General features: G+C 42.1%; 3 protein-coding genes across 3 annotated transcripts in view; 2 read left to right on the top strand and 1 right to left on the bottom strand.

The window, feature by feature from the left end:
- igf2r (insulin-like growth factor 2 receptor) overlaps positions 1–5,845 on the bottom strand; it is a 32,669-nt gene extending 26,824 nt beyond the window's left edge. The window contains exons 1-3 of the mRNA XM_037448896.2: positions 5,609–5,845; positions 4,555–4,694; positions 585–703 (exon numbers count right to left, since the gene is read on the bottom strand). Of these exons, the coding sequence (XP_037304793.2) occupies positions 585–703; positions 4,555–4,694; positions 5,609–5,745 (396 nt within the window). The 5' untranslated portion in view covers positions 5,746–5,845. The remainder of the gene's footprint in view (positions 1–584; positions 704–4,554; positions 4,695–5,608) is intronic.
- A 2,549-nt stretch (positions 5,846–8,394) lies between these two features.
- On the top strand, positions 8,395–10,071 carry LOC119195061 (zinc metalloproteinase nas-15-like). The gene is made up of 7 exons (XM_037449663.2): positions 8,395–8,478; positions 8,585–8,654; positions 8,740–8,854; positions 9,002–9,174; positions 9,375–9,456; positions 9,613–9,734; positions 9,998–10,071. The coding sequence occupies exons 1-7, from the start codon at positions 8,395–8,397 to the stop codon at positions 10,018–10,020; spliced, it is 669 nt and encodes a 222-aa protein (XP_037305560.2). The 3' UTR covers positions 10,021–10,071.
- Positions 10,072–11,110: 1,039 nt separating this feature from the next.
- On the top strand, positions 11,111–13,523 carry ttll2 (tubulin tyrosine ligase-like family, member 2). The gene is made up of 3 exons (XM_062559786.1): positions 11,111–11,332; positions 11,699–13,032; positions 13,202–13,523. Exons 1-3 carry the CDS (start codon positions 11,111–11,113, stop codon positions 13,521–13,523), a joined length of 1,878 nt encoding a protein of 625 aa, XP_062415770.1.
- Positions 13,524–21,062: the final 7,539 nt, after the last annotated feature.

Genomic DNA, 21,062 nt, shown 5'->3' with positions numbered 1-21,062 from the left:
CCAATTTGTTTTCATTGTGCTGGATACAAATAATTAAATACAGCTAGGCACATTACCATTGACTCAATATTGCACAACAACATTTTCATACTTAAGCCAAGTTTACAATCTTGCACCTTTGTACACAGCATGTTCAAATAATCAGCAATGATCCATCAACAGAACAACTCAAAACAGCAAAAATGTCTATGGATGAATCCTGACAGCTGGGAAATCCTTATTTCTGATTGGATCACGCTGAGGTCTATTTGGATGATGCTGATCTTCATGTAAGCATAATCATACATAGACCCACTGATAAAACTCTCCCACTAGTCTGTCCTCTCAAGGTTCCACGTCCATGTCAAGATGTTATATTCATGCACACCGATGTCATTACATCAAGTAAACGTTCAACCACTTCTTTTCCCAATATGAAGTCCATCCAGTTTATCCAAATACCACCATCAACCTTATTTTAAGCATAGGGTCTGTTATTTTAACCCCCCCCCCCACCCATCCCCAACCAGCCTGCCACATAGTAGCCTAAACACTCAAGAGCATAAAATCATCCCTTCCAGAGAAGGAGGGGGCGCGGGTCTTACCAGGGTTTTCCCACACTGGAAGCTGATGCTGGTCTGAACGTTGTTGCTGCTCCCGAGACATTTCTCCGTGCTGTTGTAGTCGAGCACCGTGCCAGACAGCGTCCGCAGGCTCAGCTCACCTGCACATTCAGGAACAAGACAAACAGTCGTTTACGTTCCTATACAACTGTAGCTTTATTTATTCTGTGCATTTCTTTAGCCCCCCCCCCTTCTCTTTTTGTCGTATGCTTTGCCAGCCACAGATAACCATATATGTAGGGAGATGTTGATCTACACAGACACTTACTTAACAATCGATGGTGTTTTGCTTATCTTTGTTATTTGTTATACAGACCCTGACTGCAGCAGTCGGTCAGGGGGAATAATGGCTTACCCCACTGACCCACTCTGACCCACACATGACTTAAACCTCTGGAGCATGACACGATGACTGCTCCCAGCACAAGGTCAGTATTTATCATCTGAATAGGAACCGGACAGCAGTGGGAAATGCTCTGCATGTGAAGAACATTGGGGGGGGGGGGGGATAAATAAGCTTCCAGCCAGCTGGCCCCAAAAAACTACTGCAACGTCTATCAATGCGTTGGCCAAGAACTTTATTTTGCAGCCAATTTAACTTGAACATAAGTAAACGTGGATTCAGGGAAGCATAGTTTTCTGTTGTGTTGTGTTTCAATCAATGTTCTTAACGTTTTTTTAAATCTCCTTGTTTTAGAATATGCACTTTGAATATATTGCTATACAAATAAAAGTTTGTCTAACTGATGACCTCGTTCTAGTGTATATTTCAGTGTTTATGTTGAATTTAGTTTGTTTCCAAGCAATACAAACACTATTGTGTGCTCAAAAAGCGGAACTTCCAGCAGTGCTTTACATGTGTGTTCTGTGCTCCCACTGGATGACTCTCAAACGGACCAGAAAGCAATGTAACAGAACAACGAGGACCGACAAACGCCAAAATCTGTACCTGGTTTTCAGAAAACAATTATTTTATTTAACCTTAAATCAATTAACCTAAAAAAGAAAAAAAACCTTATAGAAGTTACAGTGCTCAAATGTAACACTCTATCACTTTATCACGTGTGATAGTTAATTGATCCACATCTTTGGACTCTTGGTCATAAAAAACAAAACAATTTGAAGGTGTTTTATTGGACTTTGAGGGGAACTATTTTCTAAAAATAAGAAAAAACACTTAACCTAAAATGGAAACATAGAGGTAGTGGCCCATACCAAATACTTGATAGTTGCAGCCCTAACTGCAATACTTTTAACAATCATCAATCTACGGACTACAGCTGCTCTTCATCATAGAGCAGATAAACTTGTATAGCCCCTTTTAAATCAAATACAGGTGGGGTAAGGGGAGCATTTGCTATTCCATCGATTTTTATTTTGAGGAAGCAGAAATTACAAATGTCAAAGTGTAAGAAGGGACAATGTGCGGAAGTGTGACCGAACCAAAAGCAAACAGCAAACAGGAGAGAGAGAAAGAGAGAGAGAGAGAGAGAGCGCTGCTGAGTGAGCGAGCGAGCAAGCAGAGCGAGACATTCTTCTCTATTTGAGGGCCGTAGATGAGGTGTTTCCTTGTCATGTGATAAGTCAGCTGTCATGATTAAACTGTGACTCATCTGAAGACACCGCTCCTTGTTTGCCATTCTGTCACTTGTCCTGTGATGGGCTTCTTGAAACGCAACTAAGAACCCAGTGAGGAATAAAATGAGTCGGGGATATACGGCCCACAACGTCGACAGACTGCGGCGCTTTGTGGCCTCAGAAAACCGGTTTGTCCCCGGAGGAAGAGCAAGTCGCCGTTGTGGGTCTGTGGAATAACTCCGTCTGGCAGCCTGTCGTCTTGGGAAAAGGTCACAGGCAGAGATCGAAGACAATGACGCAACCAGAATGAAGAAACTGGCCCCAAATAATCACAGCCACTCTGTGCCAAAATATAAGTCATCTTTAAATTGGTGTTGGATATTAAGAGTAGCTAAGTGTCATGTGACATTAGCAGGTGTGTTTACAGAGTGTGAAGTGTGAGATTGCAACACCACTTCTGAAACTACACCTAGTCCTTATGCATATTAAACTGTGATACAGATTAAAATTTGCACAAAGAAATCACTGATCGTGACCACTGGGAAAGCACGGGTCGGGTTTAAAACAAAATGCAAAGGAAAATGTAGAAAAAAACAATTAGGGAGTGCTCCAAGAGATTTAAGCAAGGACCGATCAGAAAAAAAGTTTGTTTGATATAAAAATTAAAATAAATCACACATGTCTGCTGATGAATGGTAATGGAAGTAGCTCAATGCTCCCCTGAGACAATCAGACCTGTCATTGGTGGTGTGTGTGAACAATGAAATCAATCAACATTTGGTTTAGAGGGAGCTCAAAGAAGTGGACGGAAAACATGAACTTTGTGAACCTGATAATGTTCTCTGATAACATCTTGGTTAAAAAGTTCTTTAGCAATAACAGTTATTTGCATTACTGACTTTTAATGAATCATCAGCCCAAGCTGATGTAATCAATTGTCTGATTAACACAATTTAAAAATATTTAGAGTGATTAAATAAAGATCACTGTTTATCAAACGACAGGTCTGAGTGGGACAACGCAAATCACATAACGTTAACACAAACACCCCAATTTAACCACCACAGGAAGAAGTACAAGAGAAATTGAAGAATTCAAACAATAATAATTAGAAAACTGGCTCCTTATTTAATCATTTATCAAATTTAACATTTTCATTACTTAAACTAATAACAATTAGGCCCATAAGTTTAAAAACAGCTTTATAATTTAATCTTTCTACTTATTAATAAAATAACACTTCCACAGTGCCACAGCTCTCAATCAGACCATTTCAGAACAACAACATCATCTGCATAGAGCAGAGACAGAGGAGCTTCTGCTGTTTGAGGTGAGGGCTACTGGTCTGGGACACTGGTGTGTGTCAGCAAGATCCCCATCTGAGTAGCAGCTGAATCAGCCTCACCAGCACAGATTTCAGATCTGCTAACGTACCGATAAAGCTCTGAAAGACTGATCAATAAAGCATCACTTCCCTCCGCCTCATGTCAGCAGCTATTTTGGTACTACTTTTCTTTCTTACATATAGTAGTTGTCAACAAACTATTTTTAGACTTTGGTCACATTGTTGGTCAGACACCGCCTTGACCAATGGGAAATAATAAGAGCAATTTTTCCTTCCTTTCTGCCCTTTTATAGATAAACAATTATGGATTAAGTAAGAAATAATCAGCAATCACAGAAAGTAAGAGGGCAGACAATTAAAAAATTAAGTATACCAGATATATTGAAGGTTGTGGTTTTCATTTATAATTAGAACAAAACAGCATTAAAAACACATTTGAGCTGAAAATCATTATAGTTATATATCTTAAACTTTCGGTAAACATTTTCAAAAAATACACTAACTGTGACCACAACAACTGAGATGTAGATTCGTTTCTGCAGTGTGACTAAAGAGCCGTGAAATATTTGGATGTCATAAGACACATGGGGACGCATCAGAGTGAAGAACCAGCTCACATGCTCCTTTGTTCCTCATGAACACCATTACAAAGCAGCCTAATGAGCTGTTAGATCGGGACGTCTAAAGGATGCAAAGGCAAGGTCCAACAAATTTAACACACATCCTGCTCAACAACAATGCAGCATTCACAAGTTTAATTTCATTAATTTGACAAAAGAGGGATCAGGACTTACGAAGCTTCATTCTGTCATACAAGATCATATGGATTTTTATGTATCGTAGAAGTCTCACTGTTGAATTTGTATTAGAAGAAAGCCCTACTCACTCTCACTAGTGGCCAATTACAGGTATTCTACCTCAAATAATTCACGTGTCCCAAGGAACTTGATGAAAGGACTCCCACGATACCACCAAACCAGTCTGAAACAGCAAGAGAGGTCTCATGCCACCACGGTCGGTTTTACTCACCCACAGACCGGTTTTCTCCGGTGGCGATGCTTCGGGCGCAGACGGCGGTGCCGGGGTCACAGCCGGTTGATGGTGAAGACTCACAGAGCTTTAGCGTGTAGCTCACCTTATTATCCTTGTCAAAAGCCTCCCATTTATAACTGCAACACAGGGAATACAAGAAGAGAGGTTAAGAAGAGTTAAGGACAAACATGTTGGCAATGCAGCCCTGCAGCTTCGGCTTCCCAAGACCTTTCCTGCATAGCTGATTTACAGAGCTTCCAATAATAATAATAATATGTAATCTTCAAACGGAGCAAGATGCCGAATGCAAACAGAAATCGTCACATTTGAGAAGCTGTGGCTGCAAAGGTTTTTCTTCCTGCATCCTTTCAGTCTTGTACTGTGAATTCTCTTGAAATATTATTCTATACACACAACATTTGGATCAGAAATATTGGCATTCCTTTTGGTGTAACCAAAACAAGGAAATGACATTGAGTCAGCCTGACGTTACAGGCTGCTAGTTATCATTTCAGCATTATTGCTGTGTCAATATTTGAACAGCAGCCGCCTGAACAAAGCTCCAGTTGAAGGAACACAACAAGCAGGCTGCAGGCCCTCATTTAAACTGTGACATAACTAACGCCACACACTGTAAAGTTTATTATCCCTTTCTGTCTTTCGTTCGGCTGCTGAGAGGAGAAACCGTCACGTCACGGTCCGGCTCGCTCGTGACATTTAACGTTGCTAACATTTAGCGTTAGCTTGTTACCAGACAGCTTTTTTTTTTAAAAATGTGACGTTAGCAGTCAGCAGCATTTCACCAGGATAAGAACCCATGGTACTGTAACTGAAATAAATATAAGAAACACTTAACAGGAGCCAGTCATATAATAGTTTGTGTTGTCAATAAGCAAATAAACCACTAACTACTGCATTGCTGAACTAAACTAAAGTGTGATTATCTGCGCCGCCACGTAACAGCTCGACTCTCTGTAACGTTGCGCGTAGTGTTTTGTAGCTGCGGTGTTTCGGTCGGAGGTGTGACGGTTAGCTAAAACCACAACGTTACCTGCACAGGTCCCGGTACCACGGGCTGCTGCTGTCGTCCTCCGCTCCGGACCGGACCGACAAATAACCCAGACACACCACTAACCAAAGAACCAGCTTCAGGGGCGACGAACGACTAGATTCACACTGAAATAACATGTTTACAGCGGTGGATAGCAGTCTGTGGAGCCTAAGACGACATGATACGGCAGTCTATCTGCGGTGGATCAAATCAGCAGGAAGTGAATCCAGCACGTGACATGCAATCACGTGACTCTCACGATGCAAAGCGGTGTCGCCTTCACGGTCTGTGGGGGAACTTGTTTGTTATGGCACGCATCTAACATTGAAAATTAACATCTTATTGTAAAATGATTAAGCAGAGTGATAATAGTGCCGTGTAAATAGTTGTAAAATGTCCTCTGTGGCTCTGGAAGGGAGCTATCACGCAAAACGTGTAAATATATACTAATTACATCTTCAGTCTCAATAACAAACCACCTCAGCCCCAGTGACTAAATGAAATGAATGATTGTTTATGCTGAACACAATTTGCAGAGTCAAACAGTCCATCAGAAGCAAAAATGCCGACGATTCGGATTTAACTATTACTATTAAAATCTAAAACGCCTAATTGACTGGCCTACCTCACATTCTGGTTCAAGTTTATCATAAAAATCCATTGCTTCTAATTCTCCAAACTTTTTATTATTCCAATATGCATGAGTTGCGATGGCAGTGGTTTCGGAGGTACAGTGTATTTTCCACTAATCCAAGAATTGTACCAAGGGTTTGATGTACATATCATGGTCAGCAAGTTTTTAACATTTTCCATACAATAGCGACGACAACATAAGTAAGAACAAGATGTCATAAATGTGTGCGGCCATCACATATACACATGACATGGGTGTACATTATAAGTTACTCAGACACCATTTAAAGATTAAACATTTCCTATCAGAAAATGTCTACGGCACCTGAAGGCATCATTATTGATAACAAGAACAGACCGTCATTCATTTTTTTGCCATTTAAAGGAAAAGGTATGCTGCTTTTCCAGTTACGTGTCTTCTAGAGTGTGTTCAGTAACTGCATGCAGCATTGCATACCCACAACTATGTATCCATAACCATCTATATCACACTGCCATTCAGTTACAATTTCATTAGTAGTTTGCCAGTCGTCAGAAAAAGGAAAAAGGACAAAGATTCAGCTGCCATTACCATGACCACACCATTTATATGGAGCCTTCACGTGTCACATTGCGCCCTCTAGTGCCCGTGAAAGAACGACAACAAAAACTCACACTCACACTCATCGCTTGCTTATTCAAGGACAGCTGTCTAAACAATGTTGGATATTTAACAATTCTCAGTTACTAGAAAAACTTGAATCATTTTCAAATTTTAAACACACTTATTTATCTTTGTTAATCATAATCATATTAAAATTAAAATCATATTCTCAAGGCTAGGACGTTTTGTTTGCAGCCTTTATATAAAAGAGGGGAGAGAGGAAATAGACTTGTAAAAAAGTTCTCAATCTAAAGTCAAGGAAAGTGTATTTATATGATCAGCATACTACACCCCTAGACAACCACAATCCCCCCCTCAACCCATTTTTGAGCATTGACCAGATATGGCTTTTGCCACCCACGGGTCTCTCACAGCAAGAGCGTGAGAACATATTTTTATTATTGCAATGGCAGATTTATAAAAACTAAAAACCGAGCATGGGTTCAGCATGAAAAAATACCGAAAAATGTACTTTATTAAGTATAAGTAATTCCCAATTATTCCTTTCTGATGGGCCCACACCAGCATTGAAACCAGTTGGATGGTTAATGGTGGTTGTGCAAAACATGTCACAATTTATGTAAAGCTTTTAAGTGGCTTCAGAAGTTTCAGTAAGCCAAATGGGTTCTACCAAAACTCAATGCTCTCTCTTTGAGTTTTGAGTTTGTGCCATTGTAACATGCTGAACCAGATTTGACTACTGTAGACTGTGGACAGCTCATATTGTCTGATATGGTCTTTTGGCACATATAATTTGATTGATGGATTTTGATCACTTCAGCTAAACCCTCAGTGAGAGGCCTTGTGGTTGGCAGTGTGAACAAAAGGCATTGATAACTAATTCAGTTTCAACCTGGGAAATCTAATTATTAAGGCTTTTTGACAATTGCAAATCCATCCTGCCTGCACCCAAAGAATCGACACAACAGCAAGGAGCAGAAGCCAAGTAGGCCTAATGGCAAACACCATTCAGGAGCTCCTAATTAGTGACGAGTGATCCCACCTGCTCTGAACGCGTCACGTCATCACGGAGTCCTGAAAACATGCATCGGAGGCGTTTATGTCCACACCGCCTGTCTTTGTTGAAGTCTTGTTGCAGCATGTGGTTCCTAGTGTTCATCTGCACGGTCACAGGTAAGAACTCAAGCCTCCAAACCACGTATCATTCTGAACGAAGATGGTTATTCTCTTTCTTTCCATGCAGCTGTTGCTGGTGTCCCCATACATGTAACCCAGGGGGCCACCGGGAACCTTATAGGTTTGTGTTTGCATGACTTTTTAACTCTGGACCAAACAATTGATGAGGAATTTGTAGCAGACGTGTAGATCGCCTTGTGTTTTACACAAAATGTCAAATGTCCTTTTCAGGCGTCGTCCCCCAGAACGTGACAAGTCCCACAGCATACTCTGCAGATGCAGTGACTCCAATGCTCGACCCGAATGGGACCAGTGCAGAGACCTTCGAAGGTACATGAGATTTGTAAAATGTTTTTCTAACTATTTTTAATACATGCCATGTACAGTGACTTTTTTTTTCTTTTTAATAGACATTCAAGAAAACAGAATTATTGAAGAGGGAGATATTCTGATTTCGGTAAGATACATTTGAAAAAAGCTTTCATTTTAAGAGTAATATCCCAACCAGGAAGCGAAACACAATTTTTAATTTTTTTGTTAATGATTTCTTTTTAAACCTCCAGGGGGACAGGAATGCGGTGCAGAACCTGTGGTTGGATGCCATCGTGCCTTACACCATCAGTAGTGAGCAGGGTGGGTTTTTTGTTTTTTGATCCATTCTGTCTGACGGCTAGAGTGCAGAGCACAAAACCATTTATTTTGCTTTGCTCTCCAACAGCTCATAGAAAATCCGACATCCTCGCTGCCTTTAAGATGATCTCCGACGCCTCGTGCATCCGCTTCGAACCGCACACTTCAGAGCTGAACTACATCAAGTTCGTCGAGGGCAACGGGTGAGAAGATCAGATTAACCCAAGTTGGCATAAAGCATACATTCCCCTCTCTAGTGATGTTTAGCCACGGAGTGTGAAAATACCAAAGGCCTTTTTCATGTTGTGTGAATGGGCTCTTGTCCTCCTGGTTTCCGTTTGTCTCCGTAGCTGTGCCTCCTTCGTCGGTTGTCAGGGAGGACCTCAGTCGGTGTTTATCGGCGACACGTGCAGCAAGGGCAATATTTGCCATGAGATCCTTCACGCCCTGGGACTGCATCACGAACACACCCGCAAGGACCGGGACCAGTACGTCACTGTGAAGTGGGAAAACGTCACGCCAGGTGAACACTTTGGGGAAACTCTCTCTGGGACTAAACTGCTTTCTACAGTGCCAACATTATACATGTTTTTGGGTTAAAGGCCATAACACAATACAAAAAGGTATATTCTATGAACGCTGAACTGTAAGGTACTTGGAAGCGTTTGGCCGAAGATACTGAATTTTCCTCCTGTCTAAAGTAATCTGTTCTGAATTTTAAAGGCAAACAGGGGAACTTCAAGATGGTGTCTGGCAACACGCTAAACCTGAAGTACGACCTTGACTCCATAATGCACTATGGAAAGTGAGTCATTTATTTGCACTGTAACTTAATGATGTCACCGTAATCAAAACAAATAACCTAGAGAAATTCTTGGTTTGTGGATGTCTAATCAAAAGCTTTACCCATTTTATTAAAATGGGTTACGGCAAACAAGGTATTCTTTTTTTTTTTTTCCAGGTATTATTTCAGTAAAGATGGAAGTCCAACAATGTTGCCCAAGCAGAGTGCACCGCACATCGGTCAGAGAACTCATCTCAGCAAACTGGATATGGAGCGACTGAACCTACTCTACCACTGTGGTAACTCACTAGATCACGGAACCGATGTTCCCTCAGAAGTCTGTTCAGTTTTCCTTGACAAAAGTAGTTTAACAATACAGAGATGCAATCAGTTTGTTTCAGGCTCCACCTTAGAGCGACTCTTATTGAGTTTCCTAGTTGGTATTTGAGCTGACAGTTTTGTCTTTCTAAAGCTTCATGACACATTTTTGCATAAAATTGGTCTTGTTTACATTGTGCTGTTGTGACATTATCCAGGTTAAGTCAGACTTTTTTTCTTCCAGATGAGCGGACGCAAGCACAGTGAGCAGCTGGCTGTTTACCTGTGTATATGATTCAATAAAATTGTTAAAATCTTGCTTTTTGTTTGCTTCTAAAATAATGTACCGCATGTCCCAAAAGCGTCACATAGGGTGGTACTAAAATGTCTTCTTCATGAAGCATCAGGTCATCTGAGACATTTAATCTGCTGTCGGGAACAGAACTGGGCAAAGAAGCTTGTAGATTCTAAGATTCCCATCTCTGGGCCTTCTGCTGAGGTGCTCTGCTAATTTAAATCTGGGATGTAAAACTTTGGTTTTTACATACTCTAGTATAGAGCAGACGTGTTACGCCAAATATTACCAATTCTGAGACTTCAATTACAGGAGGTCTAGAACAACACTGCTCTATCACCGGCACATCATTGACTGAGTGTTGTGCTGCCACAATTGCATAAAGCTGTCTGACAGATGACCTCGAGTAGGAGGAGCTAAAAGCGGAGTGCAACAGTCTCAGTGTTGAGCCTTCAGAGACTTGACTGGATACAAATGAACACTCAGCATTCATCGGTAAGGTTCTCAATTCTAATACAATGAGTTGCATTTATTTAAAGAACTTGATTTCAATTTATCATTTCCTGCATTTGTATCTAAAACTGAGCATCACTGTTGTGTGTAAGTTTGAAAAGCCACTTTATTTTGGGCTACATCAGATGATCAAATGAAGTTAGCGAGACTTGTAGTCTGTTAGTGAGCTGCCTCTCTGCAGCTTGTGATTCTTTTTTAGCGAGTGTCAGGTTCAACGAGCGTCTCTGATTTACCGTTTAAATGCTTTACTTTAAGTACACCGCTGACCTGTTTCCATTTCGGCATTTATTGGCGGTTCCTGTTTGTGATTCACCCATGGATGTAAAGACAACTCTCTGGATTCATTTCGTACTGAGAAAAAACGGATAATTAAACAACATTCGGATGCATCCCTTTTCATGCTTTAAAGTGTTTATTTGATGTGCAGCGGTGGTAATGATTCCCTCTGGAAGCACAAGTTGTTCCTAACGGATGCCCCTGTGTTTAATGTTTGGATTGGAGTGGATGAGTTTTGACGGATTCACCTCTTGCTGCAGTTTACGAAGCTGCATGGCTGCATGCCTGGTGTTCAGACTACATGACCGAGGACCACAGGTGGTGAGGGAAGTGCTTTTGGAGCGCGGGTGGGAGGAATATGACCAAGACCAACGGGAGGAAGAAGACTGGAACCTCTACTGGCGGGGCTCCGCGTTTTGCGTCTCTGAGTATAACAACCTGTTCCCATGGCAACGCCTCAACCACCATCCCAAAACTGTTGGCATCACACGCAAGGTGATAATGGTCACATGTGTTAACTTTATGCGTTGAGAGACTTAATTTTCACAAAGATCCCAGAATCATTCGTGTGTTTGCGCTTTACATGACGATGTTTTCCAATATTTCTTAGTATTGCCAAAATAATCTGTTTTACAAAAATATTACGGTAAGGAGTTTTCATTGCAATCAATTGTTGAAAAAAACGGGATTGGATTTAGTACAAGATTCTTGTATTTTGAACGCAAACAACACTCCTGAAATGAACCATAGTTATGATCCCCTAAATATTACTGCAATACCAGGTGTAAATGAGGCTTTTGCCAAAAATACTAAACTCACAATGATTCCAATTGAGAGAATGATTTTTATTATTTTTGGAAGGACTGCTTGGCTCGCAACCTGAAAAGAATGAGAGCCACGTTTGGTTCAGCTCTCTACGACTTCAGCCCCGCCGCCTTCATCCTCCCCAACGACTACACCCGCTTCCTGTCCCAATACAGCCGTCGGCACGGGACCAGGGGGCCGTCAGTCTACTGGATATGCAAGCCCGTGGACCTCTCCAGAGGCCGAGGCATCTTCATCCTCGAGGACATCAAGGACTTGGCCTACGACCGCCCCGTGATCGTACAGCGCTACATCAGCGAACCCCTGCTGATCTCTGGCTACAAGTTCGACCTGCGGATCTACGCGTGCGTGAGGAGCTTCCACCCGCTGACCGTTTACATCCACCAGGAGGGCCTGGTGCGCTTCGCCACCGAGAAGTACGACCTGTCGTCCCCGCGCAACCTGTACGCTCATCTCACCAACACCAGCATCAACAAGTTCGGCCCCTCCTACGGGGCGGCGAAGGAGCGAGTGGGCCATGGATGCAAGTGGACCATGAGCAAGTTCAGGCATTTTCTCCACATCCAGGACGTCAACGAGCTCCTCCTGTGGCAGAGGATCAACAACATCGTCACCCTGACCCTCCTCGCCATCGCTCCGTCCGTCCCCTCCTGCCCCAACTGCGTGGAGCTGTTTGGCTTCGACATCCTCATAGATGGTACGTTGAAGCCTTGGCTGCTGGAGGTCAACTACAGCCCGGCGTTGACTCTGGACTGCCAAGCGGATGTCGCGGCGAAGAGGGGGGTGATCGGCGACCTGATCGATTTGATGAACTACGCATCGGGCGACGGCTTGAGGGGGAAGGCCCGTCGGAGACCGCTTTGTGTCCGCGCTCGCCGGCCCTGGCGTCTTCCAAAGCCACCCGAGCTCTCCGGGTTTAAAGGGACCGGATTACGGAAGCAAAGAAGCGGGGGACAGTCTTCGCAGGAACTCCCTGTGATGAAAGCTCCTCGCCAGCCTGAAAAGATGAACCCGAGACAGTCCGGACAGTACGTGTCTGTGGCCGACTACCGAAGGCTCCTTCCCCCTGTTGAGTCCACCCAGACACATGCAACCAGGGACGGACCGGCCAACCGAACCCACAGGGACACGACCCGTAACCTGACATTCGGCCCGTGTTCAAGGACAAACGCATCGGTGGGGAAGAGACGGCCGCGTCCGGCGCTCGCTCACAAGCGCGGTCCTCGCGTGTCTGAGGTCACAAACCCCGACCGCACTGAAACAGAAGCTGCGACGGGGCGCTCCGGAGAGGCAGGCGCTTCTTCCTCGATACGTGACACCTCCCATGGGGGGCCGGGATCCAGACGGTCAAAGCTCCCCGACATTTACAGGTACATAACGAATAAAGCATAACTAACGCTTAACATCTGCACCAATACAAGAGACAGCTTACCAACTATGAATGAATGTGTCTTATGTTAGAAATGACATTCTATGTAAATTGAGGCAGAAAATAACACCCTTCATATAGTGTAAACAAATGCTGTGGCTGATTCACAGTGGGAATCGAGGGCCGCTGCAGACGGCGAGGACCCCGGCGCTGAAAGAACACAGTCCTCCACTCAGAGTAGGAGACTTCATACGCACATTCCCCTTTAACGCCGCCACTCTGCGGGCCTCGCAGCCTGAGCTGGATGTTAAGGTGGTCCTACGGGAGCTTCTGAAGCTCCCCGCACAGGTGGCCACACCAGGCCACAGGTTGAGGAGAGAAGGGGAGGACGGGGAGGAGGTGAAAGAAGCGGGTCGTGATGAAGACTTTGATGCTCTGCTCTGGGGGCCGAAGGATCCTCCGCTGCTGAGTCGATGTTTTAAACGCCTTTAAGAGTGTTGTTCATATGCTTATTTTATATATTCATCTCAAGGTCTTGCAAAAGATTAATATCACAGTGTAACCGTTCACATACTTTTGGCATTTCTTTGCAGAGAGAAGAGGATGAAATGTGTTTATTTATTAACGGCCTTAATTTATCAAACACATTTTTGTGATGTACTTTAAGATGTAATTTTGTCTAATTTGTGCAGGTTTAGCAGCTGGAAAAGCTGTGCAATACTTTTGTGTATTTGCCCCCCCCCCCCGTGTTCAGCATGTAGTGGTTTAAAAAATCTTAATGGAGTATCACATGTCGATCATTATTTGGGGATAATTACTGATTATTTTATATTTAACTACATGCTACATGAGGGTAAACGTGCGATGTGAGAACATCTGTAGCCTAGTAAGTCTTTGCTCCCAGCACTGAATCCCCAAACACACACAGTGAGAGTCATGATGTCAGATGGGAACTTCTCTTTGTCCTCTTTCCTTTGTGCGTATCCTGCCCAATGCGTGCTTGGTTTCCTGTCGTCCGTTGGGGTAGATGGCCATAACCGTCCCATCGGGATACTTCCTCCTCTTGTACTGGGAAGTGTGGATTTCTGTCCGACCGCTTGGGAAATTCTCTTCTCGCCTGACCTGAAAGAAACAGAAATCCACAAAGCGACATAAACAAATGACATCTTTCTGCTTATGATCGACCCAACGTGTACATATTGGTGTTAGATTGGCATCCAAGATGGTTTAAATATTATAGACACAAACTACACATGTGATACCGTCAGACTGTAAAATAAGAGATTTTTCCATTCCGTCAACCAGAGTCAAAGGTTTGATATCAAAACTCCTCTGTCAGCTCTCATGGTGTCATTTATTCATGAGGAGAGCTGCGAGCTGTCGTTTAGGTGACAGCTAGTGTTCCCTTGGTCTCTTTGGCGGTCCAGACACTCTGATCTTGAAATAAAGCGGGGACATCGTGCGGTGGGAGGTGAACAAGTGGTGCGATTGGGGAAGATCGTCCGCTCGCCGCCGCCAGGCTACAAATACTTAATCGTCTGGTCTGGAAATAAGATCTGTCTTATCCCCCCCTGGGTATCGCTGTTACACAGGAGACACGTTAAAAAAAGACTACACTATTAGTTGTAGTCAGATAGGGGCTGAATTATAATACATCTAGTCTCTAATTGGTCACATGCTTTGATGCTAATTGTATTTCATTCTAATCAGCAGTACTGTGGTTGTTTTTAGAGCTTTTCCTCTTAAATTACCTGCCTTCTGTGGTAAAAGTAAGGCACTACGAGAGCTGTAAAAATGGACTAAAACTGTAAAGTAGCAGCTATGAAATGAACATAAACAAAGTAACTGTCCAATTCCTGAGGTTTGTAGAACGGTGAATGGTGAGCTTGGGAAAGCTTTGGAAACTGGAATACCAATGTAGCTCTTCCATACAATAATATCTAGTATTTCCATTGTGTAATGTTAGAGCCCTCTTTATGTTTTTTTGTGGGGATTCTGCATTCTTGTGACTGTTATATGTCCTGCTAAAATGTTTTGGTGAATTTACAAATTTACGTCTAACTACCAGACAGCTAAAATATCTCAAAGTGAAGACTAGTAAAGCCTCGCTTTTCTATTTGATACATTGCTAAAAAATATCAATTATAGACGCTTTAAAGATAAGGACGATGAAATGTTATACTCAAACCATGACAGACATCGATTTGTTAGTGCCGGCGCTCTCTCACCAATCTGCTTGTTGGGGAACTGAAAGGCCTCCTGACCACTTGGGTGGGTGGTGTGTGTGGACTGTGAAGCAGCTTAGAAATACACCAGTAACACACATGAGATCTAAGTGATCCAAATCAATCTGATCAAGGTCCAAACAACAATGGAATATTAGCGAGGAAACAAAAACTACTGGTAAAGGTTTTAGATATGCATATTGGTAATGAAAAGGGTAGAAATAGAGCCACAGAACACAACTCACCGCTTTCCCATCTTCCAAATGTAAGAAGTTACTTTGCGTATCCAGTCAGTCGGAGTCACCAGGCTCTCTCTTCTCGGGAGATAATGACATCTCCATCAGCACAGAACTGTAGACACGGCCTTGAGGTGTTTTTGATCAAAATGTTTTGTTGACAAGATGCTTTAAAAGGTGATCATTTGCCTCAATACTCACTACTTTTGAAATATTTTTAGGGAAAAAGATTATACAATATTCAAATGTAAAATGTCCTAGTTGCCACTGAGGAGCGTGAATCCGTGGTTTATTTAAATGGACGTACTAAAGTAACCTTGTTATGTTGGGAAGGTTAAATCAAGTTTGGTCAGTGACACGTCTCAGGGAGCATATCAACTTGCACTGCATAACCCTGTAATGAGGTCATGTCGTGCTTGGATACCAGCTTTTGTCCGTCCTCATGAATTATTGCCTGGTAACTTAGATACCTCTTAAGGGTGTATTATGTACTTGAATCATCTGATACCAGCAAGATTTACACTTTAGTAAAAAGGACCTGGTAGCTTTGAGTGTGTGAGACGTAGGTTGCTTTCACGTATTAAAACGCAGTGTGGGAGTCCTCCTCCAGAATATTTCCTTAATTTACAGTTTTCTAATCAATTATTCTGCAACCTTTTATGGTGGAAAACGAAAACACGTAAGGCTCTCAGTCATTCTGTATTTGTTCTTAAATATGAATTCTCCTGTAGATCTTTTTTTCAACAAACGTTTTTTTTTACATTTACTGTCATATCTGTTGAGACAAAACACTTTTTTTCCTCTTCTGTCTCTAGTGTTTTTATTCTCTATATGTGGATGTGGCAACTATTTGCCTAAATGATACATTTAATTAAGTTCAATTGAATTATGAAGCATTGTAATTGAATAGTTCATACGTGTTTCAGTTTGTTAAAAGAATATGTACTATTCATCTGTGTTCTCTGCCATGTCTGGAAATAGTTTAAAGTTGCTAAGTTCAATTTCCCTAAAATAAAAATAAATAATCGGTTGTGGATATATAATATCAAACAGCATTTAAGAATGGCACAACAGACTGCCAGATGATGAGGATAAAATATGGGGAATATTCAATGTTGATTTTTGTGATTTAGATTGAATATGCAGCATTTTACCTCAGACTGCCCCTCCTGATTTATGAAGCCTGCGTGTGTAATACACAGACTGACCACTGGGAGGCACTGTGGCGCAACTGTTTCTCTCTCAGCTAAGAGTTTTCTCTGATAAGCTCCCCCAGCTGGCGTTGTATGGAATGCCGTTTTAGTCAAAATTAAATAAATGACCAAATACACGGTAATGCATAATGACACAGCATTTCATGATAAATAAATGAATAAATACACGGTAATGCATAATGACACGTACTCGGTAATGCATAATGACACGTACTCGGTAATGCATAATGACACGTACTCGGTAATGCATAATGACACAGCATTTCATTTCACGTTCTTATATGCAAATCAGGGGGCGTGGCTATCTATCACATTCAGAACAGACGACAGAGCCGTGTGCCGTCGACACCGCTAGCGAACGCGGAAGCACCCCCCTCCCCCTAGCATGCTAGCATTAGCGGATCAAATCGATCAACATGGGTTATCTGCAGATACTATTTTGACACATATTGAGGGTTTTTTGGAAATACTAGGGCTTGCGGTTCCCACTTCGGCAGCTCTAGACTGCGGTCAACTCAGGCGACACTCGGATATCCGTGGTCAACTCAGCCGACACTTGAATTTTAGTGCACGTTTATGCTGACATTTACGGTACAATTTCTCAAAGTTTGGTCCGGTTACTTGCTCAATACCGTAAATGTCAGCATAAACGTGCACTAAAATTCAAGTGTCGGCTGAGTTGACCACGGATATCCGAGTGTCGCCTGAGTTGACCGCAGTCTAGAGCTGCCGAAGTGGGAACCGCAAGCCCTAGTATTTCCAAAAAACCCTCAATATGTGTCAAAATAGTATCTGCAGATAACCCATGTTGATCGATTTGATCCGCTAATGCTAGCATGCTAGGGGGGGGGGGGTGCTTCCGCGTTCGCTAGCGGTGTCGACGGCACACGGCTCTGTCGTCTGTTCTGAATGTGATAGATAGCCACGCCCCCTGATTTGCATATAAGAACGTGAAATGAAATGCTGTGTCATTATGCATTACCGAGTACCGTGTCATTATGCATTACCGAGTACGTGTCATTATGCATTACCGAGTACGTGTCATTATGCATTACCGAGTACCGTGTCATTATGCATTACCGAGTACGTGTCATTATGCATTACCGAGTACGTGTCATTATGCATTACCGTGTATTTATTCATTTATTTATCATGAAATGCTGTGTCATTATGCATTACCGTGTATTTGGTCATTTATTTAATTTTGACTAAAACGGCATTCCATAGCGTTGAACTTCAAACCAGTCTCTCTCTCTCTCTGCTTGAACTGCTGCTGAAGGGCCTCCATCTGCTGCCTGAGGGCCTGCACACGCATGCGCACACACAAACGCACACACACACACACACACACACACAATTAGCTCTGGTTGTGACTCAGGTGTTGTGGGAGTATGTTTGTAAATGTTTGCACAGATTTACGCCATGAGTGCAACCGATGACAAAAATCAGGAACAGATAAGGCTGGTAGAAAATGTTGTAGGTTGGGCAAACGTCAATTTCGGCAAACATCTCAGGTTGATTTAATGCAAAACAATTAAAAACACGTCACTACTTTGCAGTAAAACATTTCAGAACATGAAAAAAACAATAAATACAACAATCTTTTTTTTGTCACCCTCACAGGCAATTCAGAATAATATAAAATATATCAGTACAACCTAATTATTATTTGATATATATTTTATATTATACTGAATTTCTATACTAAATAAAAAAATATAATATTGAACTATAAAAAGTGTCAATAAATGTGGAATTTACTCACTAGTATTTGTCTAATGTACCTTTTAAGGATGCTTATTGGCTAAATTGTATGTCACATATTTTGGGCCAGATATCATATTTTACAAATCTAATGGGTGCATTCCATATTTCAAAAACACAAATATTGACATTTTTTAAAATTTAATAATAATCTTTTTGGGGGGGGGTCCACAAGGAGGGGGGTTCCAGGTGGGGTGTCGCCCCAAGGCCTTCTATTGGCCATCCACCACTGATCAGTAAACAGAGGGCTAAGATTGTAGTGCTGCTATCAAAGAGCTTGTTATCTGGTTAATGGAAATGACCACGCAACACCGGGGGTTCCAAAATTCCTCCAAACCAGTGGCTTTGAAGAAATGCAGGGTAGTCAATTATTACAGAGGTTAGGGTTACACAGTCATTTCAAGAAAAAAGGCAAATCACCTCCATCATGTCAATGATCAACAAGCACATGTGCGTTCGAAGCTTGGCAAGGAAAGTGGAAGGGGGGGTAAACTGCTTTACGGTTTCTGGTTGAGAAATGCTTTGGCCCTTTGTGGGGCAACACTGCAACAAAGCAGGCTGACAAATCCATATTTAAAAAAAAAAAGCTTTTTTATTAGAAAACATGTTGGTCTATTCCCCTTACAGTCACAGACGCTGCTCATGCTGCAGGTTTTTGCTGCTCAATTCTGATTTATTGCTCTGATCTGATTTATTTGTTTTTGTGGCCATTAACACAAAGAAAAAGGTTGCATTGCAAAATAATGCGATAATGCGTCCCCGCTTTCCAGTTTGCACAGACGGTGAGGTGGACTCAATGTTCTGATCAGCTCTTTTTCTGCATATAAAGGCAGGAAGGAAAACATATTGAAAAAATGATAGAGTCAACCGTTTCTCATGTTCCCCCATCTTAGTTTGACGTGTTAACACAATAACATTGGCTTATTTGCATAGAACACAAAGTACAGCTAAGGCTGATGGGGTTAAAAAATCATTAATCTCCAAAGTTAGTGAATGTCTCTGTCAAATTTCATGGCAAGCCATTTTATAGCTCAACAGGGATTTTTGAGGAAATTGGCTTCCTCCATTGGGAATGTCATTAGTAAACTCTAAAACGGTTTAGTTGATGGGGTTTGAACGAAAAGATCTGATGATAAACCAGAAAGGTTGGTATGCTTGGTATGCTTTTCTTTAGCTTATATATATATATATATAAACTTTAAAGTACACATTTAGGTATATATATATATACATTTAGGTATATATATATATACCTAAATTTGTACTTTAAAGTTTTTACTAGAGAAATTCTCTCAATGTTTGCGCCATTTTTGATATGTCTGGGCCTTCAGGTGGATTCCTTCTTGGTTTCGATGTGTGTATCTTCAACGTAATCTCAGCTCCTGGACATGAAGAAAAACACAAAAGTCAACAGTTATGTAAAGAAATAATAAACAAAACACATTCATTTGTGGAGCAGGACTTAAACCATGGAAGGATCACCATAATAATTTTAAGATGAATAAGTCCAACAAAACAATAGCAGAATACATGATAAAGTAAGGATTTGGAAGATTTAAATTCATTTAAATAAATGTGTATTGAGTTGCAACCCAGTCTCCAAAAAAAGCGTGAAATGGCTACGTTGGTCCACCGTGATAAACGTAGTCATGTTACGTTTTCCCCCAAAATAACGTTACTATGTTACGTTTCTTTTGGCCCCTTCATTTACATTGCTTTGCAAATAGGTCACGTGACTATCAAGTTTCCCGGTAGCGAAAAGAAAAACATGGCGGACGGTCAGCATAATCTCCGTGAAAAACACAATATTTTAAGAAAGCATCAGCATTTGTATGCATTTCGATGGCATTTCTAGCGAGAAGTATGCGCTATTCTTTCATAATCTTCTATCAGAGACTGTAGAAGACCTTCCGTTTATTCGTTTCTGCGAAGATTTGAGTGTCCCTTTGGGAAAGCGTGGCTACGCAACGCCTTTAACGGCGCATTATTAAAAAAACACTTCCAGTGGGGGCGTTACCGTAAAGAAGCGTTCAGCCTTAAAGCCACTAATCGCCAAACAAAACAAACTCAAAGCACTCGAATCACATTATGACTTTTTAAACATAAATTCCGTTATTTTTATGAGTTTTCAATGAAAGAATCCATCATTTCCGGGGGTAGGCATGCCCGGGACATCCCGAATTATGGGCAATTTTGATTTGTCCAGCTTTTTGACAGCTCCAGTCCCGACTTCCAATCACAGCCTCCTAAATCAATGACGCGCCTAAAACTCTCGGATCGAACATTACGTCTTGTTTACATGGGAAAGGGGGGCGGGGCTTCGCCCTCAGAGCGGAGCGTCATTTCTCGCTCCACACGTCTCCTCTTTTTACTGGCCAGGAAAACGGGCGATCTATCCCACGTGGGTCTGGCTCCATTCCATTGGCTCTGACGAATCCATAGAGAGGCGGGACTTATAATTTGCCCGGCAAACGGAGAGATTTGAGCTGCATTGCTTCCACTGTGCGTGAAGTGGCCGTGAGGCCTCCACTAAAGTCTCTCTCTATTTGTTCTGCTTTACTCAATAAAAGTAAAACCTTTACAGATATACTG

The sequence above is a fragment of the Pungitius pungitius genome, chromosome 20 (assembly GCF_949316345.1).
Source record: "Pungitius pungitius chromosome 20, fPunPun2.1, whole genome shotgun sequence".
Taxonomy (NCBI): domain Eukaryota; kingdom Metazoa; phylum Chordata; class Actinopteri; order Perciformes; family Gasterosteidae; genus Pungitius; species Pungitius pungitius.
The sequence above is the reverse complement of the archived record's forward strand: the minus strand, read 5'-3'. Positions and strand labels throughout refer to the sequence as shown.

Coding starts and splice junctions, on each gene's coding strand:
- LOC119195061 (XM_037449663.2), top strand. CDS start 8,395: ATGCCATGTACAGTGACTTTTTTTTTCTTTTTAATAGACATTCAAGAA. Junction 8,655..8,739: donor CACCATCAGTAGTGAGCAGG/GTGGGTTTTTTG, acceptor GCTCTCCAACAG/CTCATAGAAAATCCGACATC. Junction 9,735..9,997: donor GAACCTACTCTACCACTGTG/GTAACTCACTAG, acceptor TTTTTCTTCCAG/ATGAGCGGACGCAAGCACAG.
- ttll2 (XM_062559786.1), top strand. CDS start 11,111: ATGGCTGCATGCCTGGTGTTCAGACTACATGACCGAGGACCACAGGTG. Junction 11,333..11,698: donor CTGTTGGCATCACACGCAAG/GTGATAATGGTC, acceptor TATTTTTGGAAG/GACTGCTTGGCTCGCAACCT. Junction 13,033..13,201: donor AAGCTCCCCGACATTTACAG/GTACATAACGAA, acceptor GCTGATTCACAG/TGGGAATCGAGGGCCGCTGC.